Raw genomic sequence first — 27,847 nt, forward strand, 5'->3', positions numbered from 1 at the left:
GAGACCAGGGCTCTGGGGGGACTTCAGGCCCCGCACATGCCCCTTTGACCCTCCTGCGCGCACACTGGCTCTCCCATGCATGTAGCACGTCCGGGCGCACAGACACTTCTAACTCCTCTACACATGATGCTCGAGGGACCGCCGAACGTGCACAGGGCAGGACACGCACGAAACCGACACCTGGGCCCAAGCACGAATCAAGTCTGGAGGGCCCCGCGGGGACCACTGTAGTTTGAGCCCTTCATGTTACAGACGGAAAAGAAATGCCAGGGTAGAAGTGATTGATCAGTCACACAAGCTAGGGGCTTTCAGTGGGGATTGAAGCCCAGGTGTCAGAGTCCAGTTCAGTTCTTTCTGAAGTCATGTCAGAAATCCTCTGCTCCCTAGAGCTGTCCAAACAAGTGCAGGATGCCCCTCCCCCCTCACACAAGAGTCTCTGTTATGGAAAGCCATTGCTCCATCCACTCACACCCCCATCCCTCCAGTGGCAGATCCCACAGCCTCACAAGCACTGCCTGTCACCCTCTCTGCCCAGAGCTACTGGACAACCCCATGATCTGGGGAGACGGCTGAGTTCTCTTCCAGAAACTTCATGTTACACTGGTAGCGGCCCTTGGGGACTTGGAGGGGAGCTCAGGATCCCTATAGCTTGGCAACAAGCTCTCTGCCTGATTCCCAACTGTTTCCACCCCTCCCCCAAAGCCAGTAGGCACCTGAGAGTAGTCCCATGTGGGCCTTAGAGTTGCCTGGAAACTGCAAAAATTTCAAAAATAAATAAATAAATAAATAAATAGGTCTTCTTGAGAAGAGAGCTTCCAAGTCCTCCAGACATAATCCAGAGGAGACCTTCCTGATCCCTTGAGTAGGTCTCTGCACTGTCCCCATCTCCTCAGCAGGTCTCCTTATCCACCCTCCCTCCACGCCTACCCCAGGGATGATTTTAGTGGACCTTAGCAAATGTGTTCCCCTCCATTATCTGCCGCAACCCAGGAAGAAGACAAGATGGATACAGAGAGAACAGAGCAGAGAAAGGGTTCTAAGGATTTCTGTCTGTGTGTGCTGAGGATGTGGATTGTGGTTGTTCACCACTGCCAGGGTCTCAGAGTAGCATGAGATTGAACTCTCTTAACTAGGGCTGGGTTGGAAAGTAGGTTGACTCTAGGGTTTAACATATCAGGCTTATACTACAGGGAAAGGGTGGGTACCTGGCAAAGTGAGGGGGATAGTGTGATGTGGCAGAAAGGAAGGGATCATTCCTAGACTAACAGCATCTATAGAAATGAAAAAACAAACCACAAAAACGGCCTGTTCCATCACTCCTTATTCTTCCCCTAACAAAGGAGATCTGGCCTTTTCTATGACCTCATTAACCTTGCATTGGCTGACAGGAGGGGGATGGAACTGAAGGAGGGAGACCACAAGGGAATGGTCTCTTAAACTCGACCAGTGGGCTAAGTGCTCAATTCAGTGCTATGAAATTTTGGTCATTTCCAGTTGTTAGTGGACAAGGAAAGATTTGGATTCTGTTGCTTCCTCCTAGTGTCTTCAAGGGTATAGAGATATCCAAGGGTGATGGATCCTAGACTGACCAAGCCTGGGGAGTGGCCTTTGGAGGATCCTAGCCTGACCAAGGCTGGGGAATAGCTTTTGGAAAGGAGCCTGAAGTCATGTTAGGGGCAGGGTTAAGCAAAGAGTATTGAACAAAGGAATCATTAGACATGGGGTTCAGTCTAGTAACTTGATTAACTGGCTGTGGGAATTTGAGCAATTAACTTTCTCCTTTCTTTCCTTATTAGTAAAATGAGAAATGGGCATTACTTCTCTGACACTTTCACATGGCTGTTGTAAAGATCAAATGAAATGTTAGTGTGATCTAGTTATTATGTGATCGAGTTATTATGGCCCTGGATCCATAACGAGTTTTTTGTTTGTTTGTTTTTAACTTCAGAACTGGATGAACCTTAGGAAATAGAATCTCAGAGTTAAATGGGATCTTGAAACAAAGCACATAGAATATTAGAGCTGGAATTTTAAAAGGTAGAACAGAATGCTAGAGTTGGAGAGGAACTTAGAACATAGAATGAGAGTGTTGAGAAGGACCTTAAAGATTATTTAGTTCAATCCTTATCGTGCCATTAGTAGCAAGATCTGAACCAGAGCCCAGGTTTCCTGATATTCAATCTAGAGCATTTTCCAGTCAGTTAGTGAAGCATTTATTAAATAGTTAGGTGTCCCAGGAATCATACTTTATTAGCTACTTATTTTCATTCCCTTACCACCACCAATTTCAAAAAGTAAAAAGCCCCTATTTCCTCAAGAGAAGCAGTGAAACCCACTACACTGTATATTATGGGGGGGCATAGTATGGATGATGGAGAACATGAGTCCCAGCACACGGCTAATCCTGAAAAAGGGCTGTAAGATCCATGCCTTAGTCCTGGGTCCTTCTCTCCTCTCCATCCCTTTTACACACACCCTTTCCCAGCCAAAGCATCATGAAGTAGATTTATTCAAATGCCATTATCGTCAGTATCCTCAGGTCATGAGCTCCAAAATCCAGTTGAATTTGGACAGAACTCCAGAGGCATTATCACACACATTTGTGCACATACATGCTTGAATGCACGCACACAGGCTGGCTCATACACACACTCTAGCAGACATCCCTTCCTGCCAATCCCCCCCACCCTTTCCTTGGTGAAGACGGTCTGAGCCAGGTTGCCATGACAACAGCAAGGCCGATGCTGAGAGAGTGGGCCTGGTGGGGCCAACCCTAGTGGATATTTATGATGTGGCTGACAGGTGGAAATGAAAGGGGTAGGGGTGAGGGTAGGAAGAGGGAGGGAGTGGAAAGGCAGGGAGTCACCCTCTCTCCCTCATGTACATTTTCCTTGGCCCCAGGGCGGGGGTTTCCACAGAGAAGCTCACTCCCCCAACCATGTGGGAGCTTTAAGAACCATCTGATTCTGGAAAAGCACTGCCTTCTCTCTCATTCCTTAATCAAATACCTTCTCCTTCCCCCATCCAACACCTCCTACTAAGCTAAACAACTGCTCCATCCATCAAATGCCTCCCACTACTCTAAATAGTTTCTTTCCCATCCCATCATTCTTTCCTCTATTCTTTCCTTCTTCCATTTCCCCTCCATCTTACTAACCATCTGCATACATCTCTCTCTTACATCAAATCTATTCTCTGCCTTAAGATTGTTCTTTAAATACCTTGTCTGCAATATAGAGTTTAGAGGTGGCAGTGGTATAAGGGACTGCTCAGTGGGACCACAGATCAAGCTTGCAAGCATAGATGGGAATTGGGATTGAGCCTAGGATGATACTTATTTGAACCATCAGATCTTCTGCTTATTATCAACAGCAATAATGATTCATACTTCAATTTCTTCACAACCACTGAGTGAGGCAGGTAGTATAAATATACTCTTCATTTGACAAATGATGAAACAGGATCAAAGAGGTCAAGGTTATGCTATTAGAAAAATCTGCTTTTCTTCTGGCAAAACCCTAAATTTTTAAAAATTTTGTGACAAAAACCTAATTAAAAAAAAAATTTGTGGCAAAAACCTAAATGCAGATCCTGCCTTAGCAGTAGTGGAGGGGAAGGGTCCTTGTTCTGATCCCTCACCAATCCAAAGTCAGTCTTTCCCAGTCAGGAAAAGTGATTCTGTGGTCCTGCTCCTGTTCCAATAAGGTCAGGCAATATAAAGGAGGGCAGGCTTGGTCTCCCCTGGGATTCCAAGCATGACTCTGAGTACCAAAGCCTGATGCAGCCTAATCATTCAATTCTCCAGCTGGGGCAGCAGGGAAAAGGTGGGGGGAAGGGACTCCAATAGGGGCTGTTGAGGCCCAGCAGATTCAATGCAGTGTGGTAGGAGATTAGCAGGAATAACACTAAGGATAGAGATTCCACCTTTCTGGAATGAAAGTCCTCTCTCTACCTCCAAACAGAGTATGTCAGAGCTGAAAGGGACTTTAGAGAGCATCGTGTAATTTTATATATGAGGGAACAAAGGTTCCCGAATTCACAAAATTAGCATCTGAGACTCATGAAATATGAACCCAGGTCTGCAAATTCCGAATAGAGCACCAAAACAGCCGTTCTTCAGAACACAGCTCAAATGTCCATCTTCTCTGTGAATCCTTCCCACCAAGTTCCCACTCCTACTCAATTAACTACAGTGATTCACGATTGCCTCAAGGAGTAAATATTAATTTCTGTTTGATATTAAGTAAATTGGATCCAATTTACTTTTCCAATCGCCTTATAGCCCCCTTTAAAAGATTTTAACCCTTTCATCCCCAGAACTCCTCCTCGACCCACTCCTAGCATTGATATTGGCATCCCCATAGTTGCTATTTTGGATAAGCAGACACAGGCACCATCCTTTGCAGTCTTCCCCCTCACTCCACCCCATCTTCTTTCCCTCCCACTTTGTGAATACCTACAAACCTCCCTGTCAGTTTGGGAGCCATCACCAAACCAGCAAGACCTACTTAACATCTTGGTAACATTAGTGTCCCTCCCTGGACACTATCCCTGATATGTGTTAGAAAGTAAGCTCTTTGAGGGCAGGGACTATCTTTGCATTTGTATTTGTATCTCCAAGGTCTGACACAAATAAGAACTTAATGAATACTTGTTTGTTCATGCAGTCATTCATTCAATGTCCAGTCATATGGTCCTGGATGTTCCTTGCACATATGCAATCTCAATGTCTTTGCAAGCATTGTCCTCCCCTATCAAGAAGACACTCCTTCATTTCTACCTCTTAGAAGCCCTGACTTCCTTCAAAGCTTAACTCAGAGGCTACCTCCAACATGAGGCTTTTCCACATTCCCTCAGCATCTAACGCCTCCATTCCTGCTCTCTAATTACCTTGTATTTGTTTCATGTGTACATATTGTGTTCCCTAATAGAATGTAAGCATCTTGAGGAAGATCAGTTCATTTTTGCCTTTGTATCCCCAGCTCAGTGTCTAATGCTTAATAAATATCTTTTGAACACCGGTAGCACTTATTGTTCATGCTACTTCTTGGACACTGATCCCAGATGGCCTGACCTTGCTACTTTGTTTCATGTCTATGCCCCATCTCTTCAACAAAGCTAAGGTCCTGCAGGGGAAGGACCGAATTTTATTTCTCTCTTGATCTCCTCTCATATATATGTGGGTAAATGTTTTTGAGGTGGCTATGAAAGCACACTCTGTGGACAGTCAGATCCCAATCCCTGGCAATCCCACTGGTCCAATGGGAAGGGAAACCCACATGTGTCTCTATTCAGCAAGTCCTAGTGACATCAGACTTCATTGCTCCATGTTTTCAGATTCTTTGGCAGGGTGGTCAAGAGGAGAATTTGTTACCCTGGAAACTAGGTCCTAATAATAACAGCTAGCATTTATAAAACTCTTTGGGGTTTTCAAAGTTCTTATGATATTATTTCATCTTCCCCTCACAACAACTCTGGGAAGCTAGTGCCATTTTACAGATGAAACATCTGAGGCAGACAGAGATTAAGTGATTTGACACAGGGTCACACAATAAGATTCTGTGGCTGGATTTAAACTCCTGGCTCCAGGTCCAGCATTCTATCTACTGAGCCACCTAACTGATGGAGCTCTTTAATCCCAGGCTCTCTTGCTACTTGGAAAGTACTTGGACCCTACCCGGAATGTTATCAGCCTCTTCACTCACCCATGTCTCCCCATATTCTGGAAAACCCTGGCACCTTAACTCTAGCCAAGCCTTTAACACTCTTCAAGTGGCTGAGGAATGTCTGATGCTTTAGGGTTCTGGCCCTATGACTTTTCTATCCCAGTGGAAGAATATCTGTCCTTTATAAGAATAAAACAACTCAAAGCCTTCACATGTACATAGAGTTTTACAGTTCACAAAGCACTTTCACATTCATATTCAACTCTCACAACACCACTGTGAGCTCAGCAGGGAAATGTTTCTTTACATTTTACATGTAGGCAGGCTGAGGTTCAAAGAGATAATTTGCTCTAGGTCACAGAGTCAACAGTTGTAAGCACCAAAGCCAGAGCAAAAACCCACGTCAGTTTGTGTTTGCTTGTTATTACATTTTCCCTTTAAGTTTAATTTAGCATCAGCTCAGTTCCTCTATCTTTTTCATTAAAAAAAAAAAAAAAAGGCTCACAACAAAACTACAAACTTAGTGAAGTCTGAGTGCAAAGTTTTCCTCCATGTTCAGGATTTCTCTTTCCTTCTAGGTAACCAGCATCCTCCTTTTGGTCTAGGACCTTTGTAACAGGAGGAAATTATTTGGTGAACAAATTCAGTATCGACATATTCTCATTCCCCTTTGCCATTCTTGGGGATTGCTTATGGAATGCTAAAATGATCAGTTTTCCCATTTCAAATGGGAATGCTTTGGATAAGACCAAACAATGATGGTAGCAGCCTATGTATAAAGCCACAGGTATTCTTTTACATGGGTCCTGACTGCCCTTTAAAAAACTCACTCCATGGCTTCCTTACTTTCAGTCTCATCCTTAGTACTTCATCACCAAGTTCTTGATGATCAGAGAAAGTTCTGGTCACCGCAGTCTCTCAGTAGCCTTGGGTGAGAACTGAAGGCCTTTGGCCTGTGTCCATTAGTCCTTCCAGTTCATGGAGTCTTTGTCCAGTGTAGAAAAGCGAATCAGCTTCAAGCTGGGTGGCTGGGGCTTCCTATCATCCCAGAGATACTCAGGAGACAGCACCTTGGAGGGCTTGTGGGAAATGAAGCGCCGATTCAAGTGGCTCTCCTCCTGCCAGGCAGCCATGATGCCGTTGGCTTTGTCTGCCAGAATGGCCATGTGACAGCCTCCTGTGAACTCATACACCCTTTCCACTCGCCCACCAAAGACTGCCCCACCGTAGTAGAAGTCTCCCTCACCATCAGCAACAAAAGCTGTGGACAAGGGCCTCCGTTCATAAGGGAACTGCCATCGAGGAACAGTAAAGTAGCCAGGGTGAATGGCAGCTACTAGGTCTCCCAAAGTCTCAGCACCCCAAGGATTCCAGAACACCATGTCTATATCTAGACAGTAGAGATAGTCTACTTCACGATGGCCCCTGGAGGCAATGAATTTGTTGATCGACTCCATTCTCCTCATGGAAATTTCTTCCCAGTGCGAAAAGCCCTGAATGGGGATGACTGAGAGGTTCCGGCCAGGTCCCAGGGGAACATGGGGTATTGCCTCTGGGTCATCAGTGAAGATATAATAGTTCACCTGAAAGCCTTGCATGAAGAATTCTTCAGCTGACTCCAGGAAACGACGGACAAATCTGGTATATCTGGTGGATGGGTACGTACAGTAGGGTATTATGGGGTGTGATGGGGAGAATAAAGAACTCATTCCTATTTTCTTTACTTTTGTTATTCTCTCTACCTGGAATTCCCTCCCTACTAACTACTACTTACCTAAGTTTTACCCATCATTCAAATTCCCACTACAGTTTCTAATCTTATTGAAGAATCTTTAAACCACCTTACTTCTCACTGTTGAATTTGTCTCCTTTGACTGAACTTAAAAGTTCCTTGAGGACAGGGACCGTATTTTATGCTTCTCTATTCTTTCTCCCTTATCCATCTACCCCGGGCCCAGCATATAGATTATAGATCGGAGGAAGGAGCAAGTCAAAGAGACATGTGAAAAAGAGAGAATTCCTGGTCACCCTTCCACCTCTAGCCCAGTCTCTTACTTCCCAACAGCAAATGCTGTGACCCCGATGGTGAGATTCAGGGGCCGATAGGCATTATTCAGGAGCTCTGAGTTGAATGTCCCTTCTGAGACAATTGGAGCCAGCCATGGTGTAAGCGTCAATACATCTTTGCGTCTAGTAAGAGAGAAGGAGAAAATGGTGAAATCAGTGTCCTCTTTACTTCTCCCCAATTCTTTCTAAAACACAGAGGTAGAATTAGTGTATTCCAGTGGTTATTTATGGAGCTTATTTATGAAAATAACTTCTAATCTGGCATAAAATCTGACTTCACTCAGAGGTAGGAATTCACTTAAATTCTTGTCCAAGATGCTGCCATCACTGAAAAACTTTGGCTGTTCAAATCAATTATGTTGGGGCTGGACTTTTATAAAAATAAAAAAGGAGTCCCCCAAAGGGCCAATGTTGGACTTTCAGATTCTTTTGTGTAGTGAGATAAACCTGGTCAGAACAGTATGAAGCCACCAGTTAAGGGTATTCCAGAGGCCATTGGTCAAAGCTGTTTTATTCTCTCTCAGCAAGCATAACGAGAGAATGAATTCTAGAATCTCAGGGTTCAAAGGGAAAATCAGAAGGTCAAGCTGTTCTTAAACCAAAGTCCCCAATATGTGGTGAGCCAGACTATTCTTGGAGACCATTACTGAAGGGAAATCTACAACCTCCTGAAAGAGCTCATTCCATTTTGGATCAACTCTGAATAGTAGCAAGTTTTCCTTCATATCATCTTCCCCCCCCCCCCCGAGGCAATTGGGGTTAAGTGACTTGCCCAGGGTCACACAGCTAGGAATTATTAAGTGTCTGAGACCAGATTTGAACTCAGATCCTCCTGACTTCATGGCTGGTGCTCTATCCACTGGGCCACCTAGCTGCCTCCTCCCCATGTTGTCCTTTAGCAGTTTTTGCGACTCTCTTCTAGTTCTTATCTCTGAAGCAAAGCAGAGTTCATCCCCTCCCTCTCCAAATCCTTCTTTCTTTTCCAATACATTTTCTCTTTCCCAGGCAAATTCCCACTTTAAGCCTAAACTTAACCTGAGGAATCAAAGTTTGACTCCTCTGGGAAAAGGATTCAGAAAGTAATGAATAAGTTGGGAAAGAAATCAGGAGACAGGAAAAGCCCTCTCAAATCTAGTTATATTATAAAGGTGGTTGGTGACTACATCTTCATGTAGTACTAACCCTGCTTCTAAATGCAGGTTTTCCCACAGTAAATGAGCTCCATCCCTTACTGTCCCTTTGGTGAGACTGCAGACACATATAACTTACATCTGGAACAGAAATGATACATCCTAATGTTATGTGACTTTCTATTTCTATATAATATCTAGTATCCTTTTCATCTTTAAGATGAAGAATCTGAAGGCAGCTAGATGGCACAGTGGATAAAGCACTGGTCCTGAAGTCAGGAGAATTCGAAGTCAAATCCAGCTTCAGACATTTAACACTTCCTAGCTGTTTGATTCTGGGGAAGTCACTTAACCCAAATTGCCTTGAAAAAAAAAAATTGGGAAAGAAAAAGAAGGTCTTGGCAAAAAGGTCTCTAAAGTCCCTTCAGCCTCTGAATTCCATATCCTAAGTAGTTTTTTTTCCAGCTCTGATATTCTCTAGTTCTACAGGATATTGGACAGTAGTTGTATGAAAATGAAATTATGAAAGCTGAAATGAAATCTCATAGTTCATCTACTTCAATGTTCTCATTTAATAGAAGAAACTAAGTCTTAGAGGAAAGAAAACTTGTTCAAGGTCCCATGTTGAGCAGGGGCAGTAATACCAAGTGAGCTGACCCTCTGCCCAAGGTTCTTTCTACTATTCCCAGCTATCTGTCTATGGTATTAAAGTTTTCATAGGACCTGAGCTGGAAGATACCCCACAGAGCATCTGTTCAACTTCCTTAATTCATTTTAGTTTTAATTAGTTTTTTTTAAAGAGTAGGTCTCCATATTTTGTCTGAGCTGGATGTGCAGGGGCTGGCTACCCATGGGCCTAATCCCAGTAAAGGATAGCATGGAAACTTCTGTCCTATTTCTCACCTGGGCTGGTTTGCTCCTCCTTAGAAGACCTGGTTCTCAAATCCCCCAAACATCCTCTCTGGGTCCTAGGCGTTCACTACTTTGATCCTAGATTTAGCATAGTTACCTATCAGCTTAGCTCACTAAGGTTCAAAACTCTTGAGCTCAAAAAATCTGCCAATCTCCACTCCTCCTCCCTCCCTCCTCCCCTGTAGCATCACCATGCCTGGAACCAACTTCTTTTACCCACAAGGAAAAGTTTAGGAAAGGACTTGCTCACATTCCCAAAGCTAATCTGAGTTAGGATTTGAATGTAGGATCCAAATCTAAAACTCATCATCTATACACAAGATCAAGACTGCTTTCTGTTCAACTTTTCCTCCAAGTCTCCCAATCTTTATAATTCATATCATCATATTCTAATTCAGTAGCATTTTTCATTCTGGAATGGGTATCCTTAACCAATTGCCAAGAATCTCTTATTATAGCTGTTACTGGCCCTGTGATTGGTCTCTGGTAATAGGGGTGAAGGATGTGGGTGGGACAGGCTTTTCTTGATCATCACTTGCAACGGTGATACTTCTTGTCCACTTTACTCTCCGGACAGCTACAGGTCATCTCCCTCCTCCTTATCTACAACAAGGACACAATTTCTGAAGGTTCTAAAGCGATGAATCAGGCTCCCCTGACCAGTGAGAGAATTTATCCAGCAGGAAGTACCCTCTCCACCTCCCCAATCCCTCCCAAGTAACATTTCATTTCCAACCCAATGGACAATAACTTACTGCTGCTCTAGCAACTTTGGCTGAGGATAGAGTAACCTGCAAAAAAAAGACAAATATGGCATGAGGTTCACATTCTAGAGACAGCTCCATCAGTTTAGATCACTGTTAAGACAGGAAAAGAAGGAATTCTTCTTACTGGGGAAAAGGTCGAAATTTCTTTTCTTCTGTAGCTGGCAATTTCATAGAACTGTATCAGAGAGGAAAAAAGACAAATGAGAATTGAGACTTATGGTCCTTCAGGAAGAAGTAGAGATGCTTTAGATGGGCACTTACAAGGCTCAAGATGGCAGCATTGGCTGTCCCAAGATCCCACCTAAGGTCATCTCCTTTTACTACTGTGATGTTTCCACCATTAGTCAACTGCATCTATTGGTTTACAATCCAGATAACAACAATAGGGAAGGTAGCAGGCATAAAGGATAGAGAACTGGCTTTAGTGCCTGGATGATGTGGAGTCAAGCCATAACTCAGAACCATTCTGCCCATGTGACTTTGGGCCAGTCACTTGTCCCCAAAGTGCTTCAGGCAATTCTCTAAGACTAGAAGTTAAAGAGGACCTGGGTTGGTAGAGGGAGGATCCTACATGCTAGGCTGAGAGGACTCTAGCACAAGAATTGGGAGGGCCCTCAGAGGCCATCTAGTATAAATGAGGAAACTGAGGCCCCAGAATATTCAATTACTTGCCCAAATCCTACAGGTAGTAAGTGTCAGGGACAGGGCATCACTTCCTTGTGGAATCACAGACAGAGGCACTCTGCAGAAACAAAACGAGTCACTAGAATTAAGAGATATGGACTCAAATCCCAGCTCCATTATTTGGCCCTAAACAAGTCACTTAAATAAGGTCACATTCTGCAAAAAACATGGATGAGAACCTGGCTCATGTTGTCATTCAGTCATTTTTCAGTTATGTCCAACTATTCATGACACCAATTGGGGTTTTCTTGCCGAAAATACTAGAGTGTTTTGCCATTTCCTTTACCAGGCCATTTTACAGATGAGGGAACTGAGGCAAACACAGTTAAATGATTTGTCCAGGGTTACATAGCTAGTAAGTGTCTGTTCAACTCATGAAGAGGAGCCTTCCTGACTCTAAGCCTAGCACTCTGTCCACTGAGCTGTCTAGCTGCCCACGTGACTTATAGTAGGTGGTATGTAAATGCTTAATTATTACTCTTCCTTTTCCCTGCTCAATTTTCTCATTTGCAAAATGGGAATAACACCACTTGTACTGCCTCTGTCATAGGATTGTTGTGAGGAAGGTGCTATTATTACAGAGGGATTTGGGCACTATCCTGTATAATAGCAAGATCCCAGAAACATAAATCCAACAGCCACAGTTACAGCAGCAGTCTGCTACTAAGTCATTGGGTGTCCTTGGGCAAGGTGCTTCTTTAGGAGCTTGTATACAATTTCATTCTCTATGAAGTTGGGATAATAATTCCTGCTTGGCCTCCTTCACAAGGTCATTTTAAGAATTAAATTCACTCATCAAGCATTTATTAAAAATCTGCTAAGTCCAAAGCACTGTGGCTTAAAAAAATACAATCAATGTTTTCAAGGAGTTTATGTTCCACCGATAGGAACAGATAAGTAAAAAAATGAGGTAGGAAGTGAGGAGGGCAAGTGTGTGTGTGTGTGTGTGTGTGTGTTTGAGAGAGAGACAGAGAGAGAGAGATACAGAGAGATAGCAAGATCAGGGAAGATGACAAAAATTACATGGAAGAAAAGGTGTTTAATCTGAATCTTGTAGGAAGAGATGAGTTTTGAAATAAGATACTTTGGGGCAGCTAGGTGGTACAGAGGTTAGATCACCAGTCCTGGAGTCCAGAGGAACCGAATTCAAATCAGGACTCAGACTTAACCAGTGTGACCCTAAGCAAGTCACGTTACCCTGTTTGCCTCAAAAAAGAAAAAGAAAGAATGAAATAAGATACTCCCTGGAAAAGTACTTTTTAAATTGCTAAAGCAGTAATCATATAGATAACATAAGAAAAAAAGTTATAACTGGATTGGAGATTATATAGTCATTTTACTGAAGAGAGAAGGGGAAAGTGACACCTATGATTAGGAAGCAACTTGGATTTGAACCCATGTTTTTAAGCTGCAATAGCTTTTCTACCTTTGTCTCCAAGTTAAAGTCCTTTGTGAGAGCGACCTTTTAATGGAATGTGGGGGAGCAGAGAATGCTTGCTGAAGAACAGCACACCATAGTAACACCTGTATCACTAATGTTTCAGATTTACAAATAACTTTTCCTAGAAAGCTCTGTGTGAGTAGTGTACTATTGGCTCAGTTTCATACATTGAGGCTCAGGTAACTTGTTCTATCCCAAAGATTACACAATTTAATAGAAGCCCGAGGTCAAACCCAGGCTTGCTGATTCCATGAGCAGTGGTCTTTCTGTTACACTCTATTTTTACCTGAATGACCAGAAAAGAAGTCAATCCTATGCCCTTACATATCACCCAACAATGTTTTTGAGAGATTCATTATCTTTATTCCACACTTAGATCCATCTCAATACTTACAAGACTTCTGGGCAAGGAAGGTAATATGGGAGGTAATGGACAGACCAATTCCAAGTTAACATCCTGAAAGAAAAGAAAAGCTCTCTTGCATGTTTCTTCCCAGATAAGAACATTTGCTTAGCAAAAATTAAATTCATCAATAGTATATTCTGGAACTTACTGGGTCACTTTTCAACTCTGATGTTAATATAAGTCAAAATTGTTAGCCAATGGCTGAATTAGAGAAAAGCAATCTGGATTATTTTTGTAAAAGAAAAAAGTGGGAGTTTTGAGGGAGGAATGGACTTATTTTAAATGTCATAGTTCTAGGACTTTTAAAATAATAATTATAAATGACCAATTAAAAAACTGCCCCTGCTAATCTGAATAGATATTGCTTTCCTGTTCTTTTTCTCCAGCCCTGGATACCAAGAGCCCCCTCCCCAACTGCTGAATCCCTAGCCTGCTTTCTAGGCTACAATTCCTGCAGTTCCACCTCTAAGTGGGCTTATTCTGGGGGTGAAAAGAATTCCCAGTGCTCTAGATTTAGTGTTATTGTGTTTCTGACATTTGCAAGTGGAATAAATTTCCCCACAAATATTATATTAAAATGATAATTAGGGTCTATAGTGCTATTAATCCTCAGATAAAGATAAATACTATTTCTGTGTGAAAATTCCCACCTTCAATCAACCAACCTAGACACAACTTGCTTGTCAACTGAATGCTGCTTCTCTTTATTATCCTCTATTTGGTGAAATATCTTATCCCTGCTGTTCTAAAGGGGAACAGGGAATTGTATCCTTTTAGAAGAGGTGGAATTTGAGGATGGGTAGGAATTCCCACAAGTAAGGAGGAGAGAGGATGTTCCATGTAAAGTGGAATAAAAGGATCAGAAGCTGGAAGCTAAAAAGAATCTCAGGCTTTTCCTTCTGTCTTTCTTCCTTTCTGGAAAGGTTCAATATTTACGTCTATATCTTAGATATACATGAGTCCTTATACCCAGAAGGACTCTATCCCTATGAGGGGGTAGATAGGAGTTTAATGAGTCATCAAGCCTGGACACGCTCTCTCCAAAGAGTCAAACCAACCTTACCAAATGACTAGGAAGATGCTGAGTAAGGTGAGGGTGATGGCTGCCAGCAGCATGCTCCTCCAGCGCATGGCTACGGATCTGGAAGGCTGATTCCAGTGTTGTCGAGCCTGACGCGCCGTTTTCTACAACCTGCTAAAGAAAAGCATAGGCAGAGATAAAGTCACAGTCCTCCCGACCTTGTTGCCAAGCTTGGGAAAAACCGTCCTCTCTGTTCCTGTCTGACAGAAAGAAAGCTTCCCCCAGGGAACGAAGATGACAGCGGATAGAGAGTCGGGCCTGGAGTCAGAAAAGGCTCAGCTTCCTGAGTTCAGATCCAGCCTCAGACGTACTGGCTAAGTGACCTTGGGCATTGCCTCCTCATCTATAAAATGAGCTGGAGAAGGAAATGGCGAACCACTCCAGTATCTCTGTCACCCAAGTGGGGTCTCAAAGGACTGGACATGACTGAGAGGACTGAACAAACAAGCACATGTCTCGGAAGCCTCTTGTGATCCTCCCACAGCTTCCAGGACTCTCCCCAGGTTACTCTGTATTTATTTATTTGTACATGTATAAGTTTATGTCTGTGGGTATTGTCTCCTTTGATAAAATGTAACTCTTTGAGGGGGGGCCTGGTTCATTTTTGTCTTTCTGTTTTCAGTCTTAGCACAGTTTTCCATGCTGTGTCTGGCTCTGTGATTCCATTTGGGATGTTCTTGGCAAAGATACCCGAGTGGTTTGTTATTTCCTTCTCCAGATCATTTTACAGATGGGGAAATCGAGGCAAACAGGAGGGTCACACAGCCAGTAAGTGTCAGAAGCTGTATCTGAACCCTGGGAGAGGAGTGTCTGACTCCCGGCCTGGCAATGTGTGTGCTATGGCGCCATCTAGCTGCCACCCAGTAGGTGCTTAATAAATGGGCACTGAGTATCACCTGTATAGCCACCAGCCCTTTAGGATGGGATGATTAGGCTTAGTCTCTGCCACACGATACCTGGCCAGGTTAGCATGCTTCTAATCTCAGGAGCCTACACCTTCTGCCTCTTATGTCACATCCCAAATACCACTTTTTGGGGGCAGGATTTATTTTTTTATTAGTGACTTTTTTCTTAGGGACTCAGAGGAATATTTTCCTTTCTATGAAATTAAACAAATCATTGAGCTTTTTGGTTTTCTCACACCTTTCCCTTCAGCCTCACACTGAGCCTTGAGCCCAACCATAGGTCTCTAATTCTAGCCACAATTAGACTGCTCCTTTGACCTCGGGGCAACGCTATTTTGTGGATTGTTGGATTTGAAGTCAGATCTCAGTCCTTGATTTTGAGATAGTTTCTTAATCTCTCTGGGCTTCAGTTTCTTCATCTGTACAATGAGAAGGTGGAGTAGATGATTTCCCAGATGTCCAAAGCTCCTAATCCTGATTTCAGGTTGACCAATGATAGACCCCAATCATCAAACCAGAGCATTCGAAAACCCTCTCTTCCTTCCCCCCTTTGTCTCTCTCTCCTTCTCTCTCTCTCTGTATATATATGTATATACACACATATATCATATACATATGTATACATGTACATATCTATATATCTTTAGATTCAATCTTTTACCCAGCCTGTGTGAATGTCTTGTATCCTCCTCATCACTGTACCTGGCACCTGGCAGGTACTTAATAAATGTTTATTGAATGAATGAATTTTTACATAGCCAGGATTATATATCATAAGCTATAGGATATAGCTATATCCTACCCATAATGTTCTCCTCTGCCTATCACATCCCTTGTGTAACATTCATTTTATGTCTCCTGGTTTTAGCCATTTTTTCCCCTAAGTCTATACCTTATCCTCTTATCTAGAGTTTAATCTCCTGGAGGGCAGGGACCACACCTCATTCCTGGAAGATGTGGAAACAAATACTTTCCTTAATTTTACCAAAGCTTCCGTGGTCTGGGTGTCCTTGTGCCTGGTATCTATTCATGATGTCCCAAGTTTGGTCCTGATTTCAATATCTACAGGACACAGAGGATCAGGTATCAATCTTTGCAGAACATCAACTGAACTTAGCCTTTAAGTCTAGCACAGAAGGTAGAGCCTTGGAAAAAAGCTCTAGATCTGAATCAAAAGGTTTGAGTTCATATTCCATGTCTCATACTCTTGGACAATGCCTTTAACTTCAGGAGACTTTTACCTCATCAATAAAATAAGTTAAATTACAAGGACTCTGAGGACCCTTCCAGGCCGATGATCTTTCTCCCTAATTTTGTTCCTGGAAGGTGTGGAAACCTTCCATTGACTAAAGAGCTCTCCCTCTATTCTAACCAAAAGCAGGCTTCCATTTTAGACCTCTAACCTAGTCTCTTTTAGGTTGTACTAAACACAGGTAGACCCAGGGCTGCCCACTTTTGCCAGGCAGTGAAAGTTTCCACCCAAAGATCTGACCCCCATCCCTAGTGTCTTTCTCAGAGGTTCTAGATGCTGAACCTTATTTGCCCATGCTCATAATAGTCACCTGCTTTCAGGATTCTGAACTGAGACCTCTTCTCTTCTCCTTCTATTTAATTACCATCAAATCTATCCTGCCCCAGCCTCTTTGATGACATTTAATCTTGCACCTCCAACTGCCTTTCAGTTTACTTTGAACTGGATATATTGTAGACATCTTAAACTTAAGGATCAAAACAAAATTCGTTATCTTCTTCCTAAAATCTGTCCACTCCCTTTTCTTCCCTCTTACTATAGGGCAGGGGTTCTCAAACTACAACCCAAGGGCCAGATACAGCCCGCTGAGGACATTTATTCGGCCTTCTGAGTTATGACAAATGGGTTGAGGGGTGGAGACAGAGTGTGAGGTTTTGGTTTTACTGTAGTCTGGCCCTCCCACAGTCTGAGGGACAGTGAACTGTCCCCCTATTAAAAAAGTTTGAGGACCACTGCATAGGGGGTCATACCATCTTCTCAGAACCTGGAAATCATCCTGGATTCCTCACTGTCTCTCAATCTCTCCTCCCCCTATGTCCAAGTTGTTGCCAAGGCTGATCCATTTCACCTTTGTAACACATCCCTATCTCTCTCTCCCCTGACATTGCCACCAGACCCTCATCACCTCAAACCTGGATTATTGCAATAACCTGTTGGTGGGTCTGCTTGCTCCATGTCTCTCCTCACTCCAATCCATCCTCCTTTCAAATTATTTTTTCTAAAGTACAGGTTCAATCATATCACACATATACACACCCTACTCAATAAACTCCAGTGGCTCCAAAACTCTTATCACAGCTAGGAGCAAATAGAAAATGCAATCAAAGCCCTTCCCAACTTGGCCCTTTTCCCCTTCTACTTTTCCAGTCTTCTTACTCTAACTCAGGTTGGCCTCCTGATTATTCTACAAACAAGGAACTCTCTTAGCTGTGGGCATTTTCTCTGGCTGTCTTTTATGTGCTTGGAATGTTCTTCCTCCTCTGTTCTACTACTGACCTTCATGGTTCTCTTAAAGTCCCATCTAAAATCCTATTTTCTGCAGAAAGTTTTCCCTAACTCTTCTTAAATTCTTCCCTCTATGAACTCTCTTTATCCTGTATATAGCTTGCTTTGTATATATTTGCTTATATGTTGTTTCCCCCTTTCAGTTGTATGTTCGCAGAGGACAGGAACTGGTTTTCTCTTCTTTTTATATCCCCAACACTTAGCATAATGCCTTATACATAATAAGTGGTCAATGCATATTTTTGATTTATTTATTATTATCCTGTCTGTTCCTCCCTAGATTAGGAAGACAAGCAGATCCTTCCTGGAAAGTTTTGATGTATTACTGCACACACCCCCATGGTAAATGGCAGGTTCATTATAGGTTTTTTTTTTTTTTTTTTAATGTGTGTCATTTTTAAAGTAAGAAGTAGGGACGAATAAGTGCCTGAATTCTCTTTCTCCATCATTGTAAGGAAAAAAATAGTTGATTGAATCAACCAATCAAAAAAATTGGTAGGGACTGTGTTAATTGTAGGAGTAACTACTTCCACTTCCCCAAAACAAACAAAAGAATCTTTGCTTTCAAGGAGATTACATTTTAACAGAGGAGACAACAAGTGCATATATAAATATAAACAGAATGAATACAAGGTAGTTTTGGGATGGGGGAGCCCCTTAGAGCTAGGAGACATGGAAGTTCAGGACCTTTCTAGGTTGCTTTTTTTTTTTTTTTTTTTTTTTAAATAAATCTCTTTTGTGTTATAGAGCCTTTAAACAGTCCAGTCAAGTCTACATATCTCTTCTCAGAATAATACCTAAAATACTTGGCATTACAAAGGAAACCAGTTGATTGAAATAAAGTTATCAGAATGTTAAAATGATGACCCATTTCACAATCATTTATAATTTTTTTTCAACATAGCAGAGTTTAAAATTCCAGAATGTTAAAACACAACAATAAACCACAAACTGTGAGACCCCCGAATTAAGAATCCCTGAGCCATAAATAGAAAGATCTCTAGGAGTTCCTAATTCAGATTCTTCCATTTTACAGATCAAGAAACTAAGGCCCAGAGAAGGTAGTAATTTATTCCTATCCTTACAAATGGCAAGCAACAGAGTCAAGATTTGGATCTAATTTTTGCATTCGGTGCTCTTTCCACTCTACCATATTGCTTTTTCCTTTAGTTTCCTCACAAGATAGCCTGCCTCACAAGGTTGTTGTAAAGACGAATGATAACATATGTAAAAAAGCACTTTGCAAATCTTAAAGCACTATATAAAAGCCACCAACATTATCCTTATTATTTTCTTCTTCCTATGATTAAAGGTAGTAGAGGGGGAAAAAAAATCAGATTTCCTAGGAAATTAATTTCCAAGCCCTCTTGGAGGCTGTACCAGTGCATCAGGAGATTCTATTTATTTGTCTAGCCAGTGAGAGACTAATCCTTCTCTCCTTCCCTCCCCCTCCCTCACATGGCCTCTGGCAGCTGGCAGTCTGGGTACAGCTGTAACTGCCGGGAACTAGTGGTGTTTATATGCTTAGTTTGCAGGCGTCTTACTGGGAGGCATCTAAGTAGAAGGTCCAAGAAGCTGTCGTCCGGACTATTTTAAAGCTATTTCCCTATGTATCTGGTTCCCACAAAACAAAATAAAGCCTCTGCAGCCTGGGACCCTTTACCCCATTCTCTTTAATTGAGAAACAACTATAGGATGACAGAATTAAACCTGGCCTGGGGACCAGGCGCTAACAAAACTGCTGAACTGCTTTGAGCAAGTTATTTCACCACCACATCACAACCCCCAGCCTGTTTCCTAATCAGTAAAATATGGAGGTGGGTACAGAGTTTTCCACGGGGTCTGTGGACAGATTACAGAGGGTCCAGGAACTTGAACAGGAAAAAAGTAATAGTTATTCTCAACAACCCTTGGTTTCCTTTGTATCCTATGTATTTTATATTATTGTATATTAAAAATAGTCTTCTGGAAAAAGATGTTCACAGGTTTTCTCAGATTGCCAAAGAGATCCATATCCCAGACAAGGTTAAGAACACCTGCATTAAACAGTCTTTGAGATCCTAGGGTTCATTAGAGCAATACATTTCTAGAGACTGTGCTTAAAAGAAATCCAAGGTGAAGCCATTTCTTTCTTATTCCCTCCCCCAGCTGTCAGAAGCCCTAGGCCAGCTACTCCCTCCAGGCTTGCCCACCCAGGGAATCCGGCTTATTTGTGATTAGAGATTGGCAGAGGAACCAGGACCTGCTAGATTCCTCAGGGAGAATTTTCCTACCAAGACGTACGACAACCTCCACGCGCCCCGACTCACCCCTAAGCCTGGGGAGGGCAGCAAGCAGCAGTGAAAGGCAGAGAGCTAGGCGGGCAGGCAAGCTGCCTGGGAAGTGGGAAAGCGGACAAGGTGGTGGGGCAGGCAAGATGGACTCTCGTGGTCTCTTCAGAGAAGGGCTCGGGCAGCAATCTAGCCTTTGGCGGGACTCGTCAGGCTTCCTGCCCCCGTGTCCTTGGCGTCCCGATCCCCGGGGTTTCGGAGAATGCGGAGGCTTGGAACATCAGTCCTGTTGCAGAGGAAGATCTCTTCTGCCCGGACCCAGCTGGAGCCCAGCCACCGCCCCGGCCCCCTAGGCTGCTGGAAGCAGGAACTGCGTGCCTTTCCGGCCGGCCCCAGTCAATTTCATTTGCAAACACGATTGATTCATTCGCCGATAGTCCGGCTGCCCGCTCCTCCCTTTTCTCGGTGCTGGGGAGGGGAATAGATTTGTTTCTCCTAGAGCCTAAGGACTGGAAGGGGAGGGAGGGAATAGATGCGAAAGGAAGGGAGGCAAGGGGAGAGAGAAAAGGGGGCGGGGGGGGGGTTGCTGGGCTAGAGGTTTGCACCATTTCAAGAGAGGAAATCACTGCTGTGTACCAGCCAATTTTCCTAAGTCTGTAAACATCTTGCACACGTGTCTGGACTCCCACACTCTCACATATATACAACATACACACTCAACACTGCTAAAAGTGTGACCCGGGTGACTCAAGGTCGTTCTTCCAAGTTTACCTGGCGATTCCCGTGATTGGAATATAGAGAGTCTATGTGGGTGATGAAAAGCAATATAGGTCATATTTAAGTAGATAGCCCTTTAAGACAGTGATTTATATATGTTACATTTGCTCTTCATACCAACCTTGTGAGATAAGGGCTATTATTAATCTCATTTTATAGATGAGGAAACTGAGGCTGGGAGTGGTAGAGTGACCTTCTCTGGGTCACAAGGCTAGTTAGGGTCTGAGGTAGAATTTGAATCCAGGTCTTCCTGACTCCACATCTAGTGCTCTATCTGATAGAGTGCTGGATTCAGAATAAAGAAGATCTGCCTTGGACATTTACTAGTTGGTTGGAGCCATTCTTAGCTTTGGCTTCTTCATTTATACAAGGTACTACATCAAAGCTTCTTAAACTGTGGGTGGAGACCTTACATGCATGGGTCTTATAACTGACTGTGGGGCCTGCAGAATTATGATTTATTAGTAGTAAACATTTGATTTGTGTACCTATTTTTATACCTATATACCATGGGTCAAATAAACATTTCGCTAGTAAAAAGAGGTCTCAAGTCAAAATAGTTGAAGAAGTCCTAGGCTAGATGACCTCTGAGGTCCCTTCTAGTTCTAGATCTTTAATCTTTTGGATCCAATTTTGATCCTGTCACTGAGGTCTCTTCCTTTTTGCTTTTTGGAGGATTTAATTTTTTTTTTTTAAATAATAGCTTTTTATTTTCAAAATACATGCAGAATTTTGTTTTCTTCCTCAGTTTTTTTTTCCTTTTGATCCATTTTTTCTTGTGAAGCAAGATAACCGTATAAATATTGGATTTAACATATATTTAACATGTATTGGACTATATGTCTTCCAGGGGAGGGGGGGGTGAAGGAGGAGAAAATTTGGAACAGAAGGCTTTGCAGGGGTCAATGTTGAAAAATAACCCATGAATGGGGGAGCTAGGTAAACACAATGGTTAGAGCACCAGCCCTGAAGTCAGGAGGACCTGAGTTCAAATTTGATCTCTTACACTTAACATTTCCTAGCTGTGTGACCCTGGGCAAGTCACTTAACCCCAATTGCCTCAGCAAAAAAAAAAAAAAAAAAATAGAAAGATAGATTTAGGCAAGGGTTTGTTATTATTATTTAACTAGATCATATCCTTTAGACTCCTAGAATATGTAATTGCTCAATCAGAGGTGGGAAGATGCTGATAGTAAATCTTGGGACTTGTCTCCAAACTAACCACACCCATCATTCTCCTTCAACATTCCCATTTTTCCTGATCTCTTCCTTTATTAAACAAGTTCCTAAACTCCTTTCTTCTGCCTGGAAGTGGACCCCTTAGCATAGATATAACAATACTTTCTTGGGCACCCACAGCAAGAACCATTGGGAAAATTCCTCCCCTCTTCCACCAACTCCCCACCCTCCTCCACCCTGGGAAGATCAGCAGGTTGAAGCAAATATTTTTGTTCCAATGTAGCAACCAATAGGTAAGATCCCACTTATCCCTATCCCTTTAGTTACCTAGGTTGCCATCTTTGCTGCCATCACTTATACTTGACCCTTCATTCTCATCTATCCTAGCACTTGCCACATCCTGTCTTTTCTGTACTCCCTTCTCTTCACTCATCTAGGTATCACCCTAGTTCAGGTCTTCATCAGTTCTCACTTAAGACTATTGTTGCATTATTCTCCTGACTGGCCTCTCTGATTTATGTCTCTCCATTCCAAACCATTTTCCCTAAAGCTGCTAAAAGGATTTTCCTAAAGTAGAGGTCTAGCCATGTCATCCCCCTCCTCAATAAACTGCAGTGACTCCTCATTGTTTCATTCTTTTCTAACTGGTAGGTAGGTGGCATAGTGTGGGTGATACCGTATACATTGTGGTCTGCCTGGAGTCAGGAAGATATGAGTTCCAGTCCAATCTTAAAGCACTTATTAGAGGTGAATCATTTACTCTCTTTCTGCCTTAGTTTCCTCAACTGTGAAATGAGAAAAATCTTAATAGCCCCTAACTCAAAGAGTTATTGTGAAAGATCAAATGCAACAATATCTATAAAGTGCTTGCATGCTAATTGGCACTTAGTTGTTGTTTGTCCTTTGTTTTTGAAGAGGACCAATGATATCGTGTCTTGACTTGCCCATAAATTGGATTTAATCGAGGCAGAGTTCTACAAAGTTGTCAGCCTCACTCTCTCTTCCACAGTCATCAAAGTCCAGTGGTAAGACAAAAGTCAGGAAGAGATGATATTCCAGAATGGGTGGATGACCTATCATATTTGATGACCAGGTTGTAAGTAAGTGATCTACTACACATTCTTCACTTGCCTTCAGGCACTGAAATAAATTATTCTCATTCTTCCATTTCACAAAGGCAAGTCTTCACAAGGGTGGGGTAGCTATCTCTCAAACTTATCAATGGGTTTAAGCCTATCAGCTACCCTCAACCTAGTTTAGTCTGTCTGCCAAGATTGATTTACTGAAATGCGGTCACTAGACATAGCACAGCTTTTTGGAACCATAGGTGAGAGTTGGACCACAGATGGACACGAAAGGTGGATGAACAGTCCTGAAAAAGACTTGTCAGGCCCTCATATTGATGGGGGTTGAGGTCCCTTTAAGATTCCTTTCAAATTGCCCAACCCATGGCTGACCTTGATTCACAAATCCTGGTCAAAGGTACTCTTTGAATATCCCGGCCCAGTCCCACTATCAGCTCAGCTTCCCCCAGCCTTCACCTGATCTGAGCTAACTGATAATCCCGCCAAGAACTTGGGGGTACCGCCCATCATCTTCTAGGTATAAAAGAAACGAGCCAAACCACTTTCTTTGCAGGAGCCCTCCCGCCAACACATGGTATCCTTCCAGCCATGTAGGGATTCCTGCCCACCCAGCGGCCACCTCTGGCCCTGGCGTCTTTCTAAATGAGCTTTACTTCCAAATTTCTACAATAAACCTTTTATTTATCAATCTAGGTTTTTGGGGCTGGTAAATGAATTTACCGGGGACACTTTCCTCATGGGATTATCTTACTATCTATGCGCCGAGAAATGGGGTTCCCCCTTTCCTTTCCCTCATTAATATCATGGGTGCTAGATCTCTCTGAACATTGCATATACCTCAGACACATAGTAGGCACTTAATAAATTCTTGTTCCCATCCTTTATCTAATCCTTTTAAATGTCTATATTGATAAGTTTTACAATGTATATAATGAGTATTAACATATAGTTTATGAATAATATAATTATTAGTGATATATGTATATAATTTATAAAGAAGTAAATATATTTATATGGGGGGTATATGTTCAAATTTTTCTCTGATAAAAGTTGCATGACCAGAAAAGTTTGGAGGCTACTTATGTATATCTTTCTTTTGCCCGTATCATATGCACCTTAATTGTGTACAATGTACTCCACTTCCAACAACTCCCACACTTTAAGATCTGTGAGGGAAGGTACTGTTTTTATCTTTTTTCCACCCCAGCATCTAATTTAAAAAAAAACACACAAAAAAGAAAACATTGAACTCTTGCATTTTTTAAAATTTAATTTTGCTGATGTTCTGTCTTTTCATTATAATCATAATGTAAGGTAAATGGATTTTAGCAGGAAAGACTTATTTAGGTCCTGGGTGTAAATCTTTTCTGTGTTTAGTATTGTCTTAAATACATATCTTTTGAACCATTTTACTTTGCAAGGTATCTTAAGGGTTAGGGGTTAGATTTTTCTTTTCTTCCCTATTTGTACTATCTGTGCTCTTCTTGTTTTTAAATTGGGACAATTAACTCTTCTGCTAATGTAGTTTTCCTTCACGATTTCTTAAAATGCAGCTCTGTTAAAACAGTTTTTGAAAAAGCCAACTTGTATTCAAAAGAAGCTATCACTATGCCTTTAAATCCAAAACATTCTGACTTTCACTGACTGCCCAATAATAGGTTCCAACCCAACCCTCACTTATTCTTTGTTTGGGCTTTGATGACTCAGGAGGAGTGTAAATAGAAACTGTTTTTGTGCAGGCCAGAAACTTTGAGGGTCTTCTCCACCCAGATTGATTCTTTCCAGGAAGTCAAATTAGGCCATCTTTTCTCTCAATTCTTACCTAGCCTTTAATCAATGAATGGGTGTTGCCTCAGGAAAACTAAGACCTGTGAAAGGACTTAGCTTAAAAATGCCAAGGTTTCCCATTGTATCTAAAGCCATTGCCAGTCATCCAGACTTACCTCTCACCATTGGACACTAATGACTGGAAGAAAGAGTGAAGCTGGTGAATTTGCACAATCCTGACTCACTTAAATTCAATTCACCTGCAAATCATGATATCATCCCTTTGATGTTAGTCCTCTGTGAGAGTGAAAGACAAATAACTATATTAAACACATATTATTTCTGTATATATTGCCTGTTATTTAGAGAGAAGTAACATGGAATTGGCCTCAAAGCTAAGAAGACTTGGGTTCAAGTCCTGCCTCTGACATATGCTAGGTATGTGACCTTAGTCAAGTTACAAAAACATTTATCTCAGTGTTCTAGGAACTTTACTATTATAAATTGTAGAAAAGCTGCTGACCTGCATTGGTAGCAGGAATTCTCTTATTCAGAATACACTAATCTTTCCCATTTGAGTTCAAGATGATGGTCCAAGTCATAAAAATTTTATTATAGTTTAATAAGTGCTTAATTATGATACAAATTTGTGTGTGAGTGTGTGTGTGTGTGTGTGTGACTACAAACATACATTTTGGAAGCATTATGGACTTGATTCTGCAACAATTATAAATCATCACATCATATACACAATGATTTTGGTATTCATACAGTTATTACATTAAACACCAACTGCTTTTAAGTACCTGTCCTAGCAATTTTTCAAGCTGTCATCAAATTGTTTGCAAACTGCCACAAAGATTATTCAAGCACAAACCAATTTCCAGTGGATAGTCAGTGTCCTCATTTGCATTCTATATACTTCACTAAGTAGCATTCTCATTTTACTCTGTTATCCTGTAATTTTGTTTCATCAGCTTCGTAATCACATGATCAAAATATTATTGTTTGTGTTCTTGCAGAGTACATGTCAGGCTATTTGCAAACCATGATTGCTAGACCTGTGTATCACAAGATTATTGAAGTAATCATAGGTCATCACAAATGCTTTGCAGAAATAAACCTTATATTGCCTTTCTTTGCAGTATTAAGGCTATTTTCGGACTCAAATTTACCTTCTACTTATTAGTTATTGCTCTTCTACTTGGCTGATTTTCAAATGAACTAGTTGGTAACACTGGTCATCATTCAGTAAAGTTTATGTGAAAGCATAACCAGTGTGTATGTGGTAGAAGTAAAGAAAATCATATTTGAAGAGAACCTTTCCTCACAAAGGTTTGTTTATATGCATGAAGTCTTGATGGATTACTTCTATTAATTCTTATAGAATGTACCACACAAATATTTATAATTATTTTGTAATAATAATTTGATAATTTTATATTTGGAGTTTTCATAGACTAAAATTTTGCATTTTGAAATTAAGCAACAAATTTTAATTAGGATTCTTTTCAGGGGAAAAGTTTTCATCATAGCTATTTTAAATAATAACTAAGGCTAAAAGAATGTTATGGATATTACACTGAATTATTCTAAGGGTTCATAACACTTTTTGTCATTGTTGTTGTTGAAAGTGGTTCAAGAAATCAAAAACATTGGGAACTACTATTCTCGGTCAGTGAAATCACATATTGAGCTTCTATTTTTACTCCTATGTTTTATCTTTTTGTTAGCCAAATGCTGTCAGGGAAAACTGCTGAGAGACTTGAGCCAGATTCTTTGCTCCCAGGGAGAAACTCTGGTGAGGGAACCACAGAGGTTATTACTACAGAGTAGCACCCAAGATTATAGTTTCTTTGGTTTTCAGAGATCTGGGACATTCCTATTACACAAGTGGAGTAGAAACCAAGAATCAAGAGAAAACAAAGCAACTTTAATACAAAGTTGCAAGGGAAGAAAGCCAAAGAAACCAATTATCCAATAACTCCCTTTTCTTCTTTGGTGTCAGACTGACATGCCTTCCTAGATCATGATTGCATTTTTAGCTAGTTATAATGTTTTCTCACATATGATTACTTGGTTAATTCCATGCCCATAATTCACTTTAAAAAAAAAAAAAAAAACATTTATCCCCTTCTCCTTAAGTTTCTTTTTCTCTGAAATCTGGGCTCCCAAGAAAGGAAAGAGAGCTCAAATAAAGTAAATCCATTCTTTCTCTACTTTATTCTAACTGGGGGCTTTTTGGCAAAGTGAGTTTCTCTGGGATCTTGACTTATTATGCTTGGTTGCTAGAGTGCTTATTTTGCAGAGGATGGTAAGTAAGGCTTGGTTTAGACTAGTCAAGAACAGAGGAAAATACAGCCCATTTTTGAGAGAAAAGAAATTTACCCTGAAATGTCCTGGAAGGAAGTGAAATCAAAGTACAAAACCTTACTGTTATTTCTTTATTGACCCAACAACCTCTAGAGATTTCCCAGCAAGTTTAAACTCAACCAGCACTAAGGCAGGAATAGCCCTATGCCTTTTACCATTTTTATGCTTGAAAATGGGATGAAAGGCATCATAGTGGAGTAGAGAGCTAGGGAATCAGAAGAACTGAGTTTTTGTTCTAGTTCTGCAACCTAATTAATTACATAACTTCCACATCAATAAAATAAGGAAACTGGAATTGATATCCTTAAACTATAACATCATAAGATTCTTTTTTCTGTTCTAAGATATGATAAAGGAATTACCTTCTTGTTGCAAGGTTTACAGAGACCTCCAGGGAAATCCACATCTGGCAGAAATCAAGACTAAGGGTTCTCAAACAAGGTTTTTCAAGAAAATAAAATATAAATACAATTTCTACTTACTCCTGATTTCAATCATTGAACTCTTTTCTCTTTCCCCTCTCCTTTTCCTTTTCCCTTTCCCCTTTCCTTCTCTTAGGAATAACTTTATTCAGAACCTTACCTAAATCCTGATCAAGGCAGCCACACAGCAGGTAGTAGATTGGATACACTGAACACCAGACTGTCCCACCAGGTGAAATAATTATTCATTCAGTGCAGTACTGAGGTTGATTGCAGTACCAGGTGGACTCCTGGCTACAAATTGAACTGCTACCATGAGGAACCTAGGAGTAACTCTAAACTGAGTAGTGCCTCTGGAGACATGGGGTGCAGGTGGGGG

The 27,847-nt window shown here is 41.6% G+C and overlaps 1 protein-coding gene across 11 annotated transcripts; it reads right to left on the bottom strand.

Moving 5' to 3' along the window:
* Window positions 1-5,873: 5,873 nt before the first annotated feature.
* GBGT1 (globoside alpha-1,3-N-acetylgalactosaminyltransferase 1 (FORS blood group)) lies at window positions 5,874-27,829 on the bottom strand. 11 transcript variants are annotated; one of them, XM_074294014.1, is made up of 8 exons: window positions 19,905-20,329; window positions 16,030-16,121; window positions 14,137-14,265; window positions 13,062-13,124; window positions 10,667-10,717; window positions 10,531-10,566; window positions 7,722-7,856; window positions 5,874-7,313 (listed from the first exon to the last, which is right to left on the bottom strand). In XM_074294014.1, exons 3-8 carry the CDS (start codon window positions 14,202-14,204, stop codon window positions 6,629-6,631), a joined length of 1,038 nt encoding a protein of 345 aa, XP_074150115.1. In that variant the 5' UTR covers window positions 14,205-14,265; window positions 16,030-16,121; window positions 19,905-20,329; the 3' UTR covers window positions 5,874-6,628. The 11 variants fall into 11 exon arrangements, with proteins under 11 accessions (XP_074150115.1, XP_074150114.1, XP_074150111.1 ...); XM_074294013.1 differs by lacking the exons at window positions 16,030-16,121; window positions 19,905-20,329 and adding an exon at window positions 27,629-27,829; XM_074294010.1 differs by lacking the exons at window positions 16,030-16,121; window positions 19,905-20,329 and adding an exon at window positions 27,629-27,829 and having other exon boundaries at window positions 14,137-14,268.
* Window positions 27,830-27,847: the final 18 nt, after the last annotated feature.

The sequence above is a fragment of the Sminthopsis crassicaudata genome, chromosome 2 (assembly GCF_048593235.1).
Source record: "Sminthopsis crassicaudata isolate SCR6 chromosome 2, ASM4859323v1, whole genome shotgun sequence".
Taxonomy (NCBI): Eukaryota; Metazoa; Chordata; class Mammalia; order Dasyuromorphia; family Dasyuridae; genus Sminthopsis; species Sminthopsis crassicaudata.